The sequence below is a fragment of the Cyprinodon variegatus genome, unplaced genomic scaffold, assembly GCF_000732505.1.
Source record: "Cyprinodon variegatus isolate N-32 unplaced genomic scaffold, C_variegatus-1.0 Scaffold160, whole genome shotgun sequence".
Lineage (NCBI taxonomy): Eukaryota > Metazoa > Chordata > Actinopteri > Cyprinodontiformes > Cyprinodontidae > Cyprinodon > Cyprinodon variegatus.
This window is the reverse complement of record NW_015150613.1, coordinates 980,646-987,004: the sequence shown is the minus strand read 5'-3', so window position 1 is coordinate 987,004 and position 6,359 is coordinate 980,646. Positions and strand designations below refer to the sequence as shown.

General features: G+C 35.8%; 1 protein-coding gene across 2 annotated transcripts in view; it reads right to left on the bottom strand.

Annotated features, from left to right (window-relative positions):
• Window positions 1-6,359, bottom strand: part of LOC107086737 (nectin-2-like) — a 579,618-nt gene that overhangs the window by 22,291 nt on the left and 550,968 nt on the right. For both annotated transcript variants that reach the window (XM_015377866.1, XM_015377867.1), the window contains exon 8: window positions 1,312-1,369. In XM_015377866.1, the coding sequence (XP_015233352.1) occupies window positions 1,312-1,369 (58 nt within the window). The remainder of the gene's footprint in view (window positions 1-1,311; window positions 1,370-6,359) is intronic.

Genomic DNA, 6,359 nt, shown 5'->3' with positions numbered 1-6,359 from the left:
CCGTAAAATTTAGATTAGCTTACTGTTTTTTGTGATACACCTTTGCTGCCCAACGTTTTCCTTTCACTCGACTTTTTCCTGATGCTTGCACACACTAGAACACTAATTAATCTAATTAATCTATACAGCTTTTGAATTAATTGAATGAATAAAACTATTTTATTTTGCAGTTAATTCTGATTTATTCTGCTGCAACTGAATGAAGATGTCAGTTTGAACATACATGTAGAGCCTTCAGGTAGCAGCTTGGACAGACTGATGGCATCTGATTAAACATTTTTATAAATTAAACTATATTTTAAGCCATCAGACTTCAATTATTGGAGGTTTATGTCAAAATACAAAGAGTTGGTTCTATTTGTTTTTTACCACAAATATTTTCAGCTGATATCTAGGTGTTTTGGGGGACTATGAACGCTCTTTATGCTCCACTTCCTTTCAAACTTTTAAATTTTTCTAGGCCACTGATCGGTTGAAAGGTGAATCTTCCATTCAAATCTGGAACCTATCCTACTACAGTGAGAAAAACTCAGACGTTGACTCATTTAGAGGAACATTGTGCTTCTCTTTCAGCAATAATCTCCCGCCCCAACCTAAAGGAAGCAGATTTAGATATTGCAATATTTTCATTTAGAGGAAGAAACTGTTAGTTTAACTGACAGAAAAGCTGCTCTCCCTGCTTTAAACATCTGAAAAACACAGCACTAAACCATAATTCACCCTCTAACAACATAACAGATGTAAGCTTCAGACTTCATCTTGCAGCAGAATCTCTAATTAGCAGAGTCTCTCACTGGAGAGAAACAAAAGCTGAGAAGTACTTAAAAAGTTTTAGAAATTGGCCAGAAGACCTGTAATCTAGCATTAAAGTTACAGAGATAATGTTGCCTCTTTGATGATGCCACAGGTGCTGCTCTACAGTTAAAAAAAAACATTACATGCGTAAAAAAGACCATTTCACAGCTCGACCCCATGAACCGTCCTTTTACCAAGGCATTAAAAGCCATTAGACACCTTTTTTTTCATATTGAATCAACATAAAATTACTGAGTTTTTAGTCACATTGCATAAGCTGACCAGAATGCGATGGAATGATGAGAGAAAAAATAATGAACTGCTCTAATGGGGGCTCTTTACAAACCAAGATAATTATTTGGGGACACAGAAGCCAACTGAGATCTCCAATCAATAGCCATTAGGCCTATTATGACTGCCCAAATGGACTTTGTGTTTCTGTGCATGTGTGTGCGGGACTATAATATAATTGTAGTGACAATAAGGGATTGATTTGAAGCCACGTCGATCACTCACCATCTCCGTTGAGCTGCCTGCCTTCACAGGAGGAGGAGGCTTGTGCTTCGGAGGGCCCCTGATTGGACAAAAGGTGAAAAGCAATGTGGTTATCGATCCTGGCTTCGTTAAGACATCAGATTTTCTTTGTGTTTTAAAACCGGGCTGACTTTGGCCCGCTGAGAGACCGAAGGACAGAAATGAAATATCGAACGCTAAAGATGTCCCTTTGTGTCGTAATTCAATCAAAGTTGTATTTGTAGAAAATTTGACAATCAGTCGGAGAAAGGAACATATTTTAGTGGGTTTGAAAGTTTTTTTTTTCTTCCTTTATTGGACGACTCAATCAATTCAAACATATATAGAGAAATCTTTCATTGGGTGGAAGAAACTGCTTGGATTGTAGAAAACTTCTTTTGCTTCCTTTGCTGACAAAGTTTGGATGGTTTCAAAATTCTTAAACTAAAACTAACTTTTCAGGTTAGGCTTCAGGTCTATGTTCTGATGTATTTTACTGTGAGTTCTTTCATCAGGTAAAGGAGAAAATAGAGCCGAGAAGTTGAACATTATCTGAAGTGTTAGAGCAGGGACGGCCCAAGCCGCCATGGGTCTCTGAGCAAAATAGATTTTTGGTTCCCTCTATGCAATCAACAGTGCAATGATGAGATCATGCACACACCAACTATAAACTCAATGCAACGCTACAAGCGCTGGTTACTGTCTCCTATTTTTATTTCAAAGCTAAAGCTTTCAAATATCCTGCAGAACAATAACAAACAAATAAAACAGCTTTCATGTATACAGTACATTTTTTACTTTTTCCGTAAAAGTTTAAAAAACAATCCACTGGAATTGGTTTCCAAGGTTTGAAGACGTTTTGCTTCCCCTCCAGGAAGCTTTCTCAATCCAAGGCGTCTTCAAACCTTGGAAACCAAGTCCAATGGATTGTTTTTTTAAACTTTTACAGAATGACTATGACCTGGATGAATGAGAATCTTCATCAGCATACATTTTTTACCTTCAAAGACAGAAGTTGAAAATTAGCTTCACTCTAAACTTTATGTGCAACACTGAAGTGACTTGCTTTGTTTTGTCACCATGATTGTTTGCATTTTCCCTGTCAAACAAAAATGTAATTATTTCTGCACAATTAAAAATCTACTGATGTAAAAAATGCAACATTTTATCTTTAAATTCTGATTTGGTTGCTATAGTGAAAAATAACTAATTCTCCACACAAAAACAAACAAACACACAAACCAGCAAATGTTCCTGGAGGCCATTGGGGCCCCTATCTGACCTGGGGCCATGAGCAGTTGTTAATTTGCTTACACCTGTCCTATATTTTACATCAGAGGCTTTATTAGGAGCTACAATCTAAAGAAAAACATGGTGTATTAGTAGGCTTAAAAAAAACAAAACAAAACAAAAAAAAAAAGTTCAGTCAACACAGACACATCCACTTAGTTTGAAGCTCCTTGCTGCATTTTAATGCAAGCAGTCCCGTTTTTTTACCTTGACATTTTGAACTCCATCCTATAGCAATGTGGAACAGGCAGAACGAAGAAACAGGAGGAAAATACATTTTCAAGTACAAATATAGAAATGTTTTTCTCCTGACCATAAATTCTTTCAAAAACATAAATATGCTAATCAGGGTAGGTTCTCCACTCACTGTGTCAGTCGATGCTATATAAGTTAAAGTTTAGCTGCATATTTGCACTCTTTAGAGTTGTAACCAGCTGGTCTGATTGGTTTATGAAGTAGAACATTTCATGATTTGCTTAAATACAAGTTTGTTGTGCAGGAGCAGCTAATGGAAAAAAGTAATATCAGTTAATCTGTTGCTAGGCTTAATGTGGCTTATTATTAATGTTAGGCTTATTATTAATGTGCAAAAAAGCAGATTTTTTGCACATTAATAATAACCAAATACATTATTAGATGGGCTGAAAATGGTCTCTCATTGGTTTGGCCTTGCTTTGTCTTACCTTTGCTCTGTTCATGAGTTTAGCTCTCTGGTCTTTACCAGCAAGATGACATAGAGAGAATATTATGAACCATCAGAACTTCATTTTAAAGACAGGTTGGCCATTTATTGGTGTTTTCCAAGAAGCAGAACTACATGAGGAACTGGATACAGTTTCTGTAATAAAGGTGATGAAAAGTTGCAAAAATGTTTTTGCATATTTCAACAGTCTTTAGAGTTAATGATTCCAAAAAAGGTAAAAAACAATCCACTGGACTTAGTTTTTAAGTTTGAAGACGTTTAGCTTCCCATCCAGAGAGCTTTTTAAATTCAAAATGTCAGACATAGCGTTGAGTTTGAGGCTTTACAGAGTGGACAAAAAACAAAGCCTTTTTTTGGCTTAGAAAACATGCAAAGAATGTTTTTGTATTTGGTCCACTATATAAAGCCTCAGACTCAAAGCTATTTCTGACATTTTGAATTGACAAAGCTTCCTGGATGGCAACCGAAACGTCTTCAAACTTGGAAACAAAGTCTGTGGATTATTTTTCACTTTTTTTGGAATGACTACAACCTGGATGACTGAGAATCTTTACCAGCATTTTGAACTAATGAAACCAAAATCTTGCAAAGCTCGGCTCAAACTAAATGTGTGAAGATTAACCTTAAACTGAAAGGTTGATCAGTGTGATTATTTTCTGTAGTCCCACATAATTTCTTTCTTTCGTTTTTTTTTTTTTAACAGTGTCCTGTCTGGCAATGTGTCAATAAGAATAATTGTGTTGATGCCAGAAAGAGTCCAACAGATTTTACTTTCACAAGTGGAGTAGTAGGGCTGTCGTCATAGTGTTCCGCTCGTTTTATGCATATAAATTTATTATAATTATGCAGGGAGTTTTACAGATTTATATGGACACTGCAATGTAAGTAGATCAGGAAAGAAGAAACTGAATACAAAGGAGAAAAGACGAAAGAAAGATGAGATAAAAGGGAGCCCTGCTTCATTTCTAAGGACAACGGTTTTGCTGGGAGACAAAATGTGCAAATAGACGGATGTCCAAAATTAAGCTTTTCACAACAAGAGTTTTATTTAAATAAAAAGTTTAGAAAAGATAACTGTATACAAGTCTAAGCTGTGCCATTAAAAGCAACATCAGAAAAATTAAGTCTTTATTTTATTTAATTCAGGATAAAACAGCTAATCAGTTTTAGGCATTTTTGGCATGTTTGGTCTGTCTGAGCAAACTTTCTCTTAATACACTAGTAAATATGTACATTTATAGAACCTGTCTGAGGCATTAATAAAACTAGTGCTGGTTTTTGGTCTGCCATCTTTTCTTTTTCAAATAGCATCATCTTTTGATGTTTTTATTCCTTCTAATAGTTATTTGCAATATATCATAAGCTGCTTGAGTTTTATAAAAAAAAAATGCAGAAAGCAGCAGGACTTATGCAGCATTTATAAACATAGAGAGCAGGTGATTAGCTTACTATTGTTACTGAATAAATCAACAAAATATATAGAAAATATAAACTGTATTGTGCAAAGAGCATGAAAGGAATCAAAAACACCAATTCTAGGAAAGTTCAGCTGTTAGTTTAAACCATTTTTGAACATGCATTATATTGTACATTAGTAGTTAAAATCAAAGCTCCATTCATCTGATAGGAGCATAATGGTTTGCATTGTTCGTCATTGTAAGTTATGTAAGATAATTTCCATCATCTCTTGAGTTACTTTGAACTTCTGAGCTCTGAAAAGCACAGCAGACTTTCTCTGGAAACCATAATTGTGTTTGAACTCTTTAGGACATGGCCACTTTAGTCTAACAGCCATTAATATATTAGATCATACAAAGTGATTGATGTGATGCTCAATCTGTCTTATAGTTGCTCTATATAAAGCTCTGCCTGCTGCTTTATTTCATTAGTTTCCATTAGCAAGGCATGCTAATGGTTATTTATACATCGACACTGCACAAATAATGATGCAAAAAAACAATATAAATTGGATATTAGTGAAGCTAAAGTGGAGTGGAGGATGGGCTTAGCTTCAATTAGGCCCCATAATCAACTTCGACTGAAGGGTCGAATAAATAACACCAGAATCAACATAAAAGGTTAGTTCGTTGGTCTGGAGACTAATAATAAAGGATTTGATATGAATTTACCAGATAAAGAAAATGGAGTGAAAATAGCATCTAGAAATTGCTTTTGGATTAGAAGCATTAAAAGAGAAGAAAAATTAACAAAATTAATTAAACCTGATTATTCCAAATAAGGGGCACCAATCTTTGTCTCCACTTTCATAAATATTTACAGTAGCAGCCATTCAAAATGGCCTTTCCCAGTCAAATGCTAGCAGAATGGCAGCAAATCCCCTCCAACTTCCAGGCACTGGTGTGACCCCCTCCTTCTCCCATTGTTAATTCAGTAGAAGAAATATTACTGCTAAGTGCGCTATTTAAAGTCGTAGGGAAACGGCCGTTCCAACCGTTTAATTTGATTGGATGAGAAATCAGGATGGGAATAAAAAAGACAAGTTGTTTCTTTTTCTGGTGTTTTTGGAGCCTTTTGGAACCAAATGACTTTCTATTCATTGAGTTTGCAAAGAAAAATCTTTCAATGGAGCCTTCCTACACTCTAAAAGATGAAAGGCTAAACAAGTTTTCGATGGAGTTCCCCAGGGCTCCGTTCTAGACCTTTTTGTTATCTAAGGACATACAAAGATTTACATTTCTTCCAATAGTTTTCAGACATTTATAAATATTAATTATTATTCATAAATAACTAGTCTGAATAACTACTTAAAGTCGGAGGGAAGCGGCTGTTCCAACCGTTTAATTTCCGAATTCTCCCGAGTGGTGCATGCCTTTACACAAGAGAATAAAGTAAATGTGATTGGTCGTTTGTTGTGGCGGAAGGTTCGCAAGCATGTTTGGCTGTGGCCGGTTTGTCGGAAGCATCTCGCTAACCAGTTAGCAACTTAGTGCTAGCAGGTTCCCAATGGGAAATTCCATTGAGACCAAGTAGCACTAAATTGGTGACTTAGAAACGACACTGTCAAGGAACGCTATGGAGAGCGTAACATGCAAGAGGA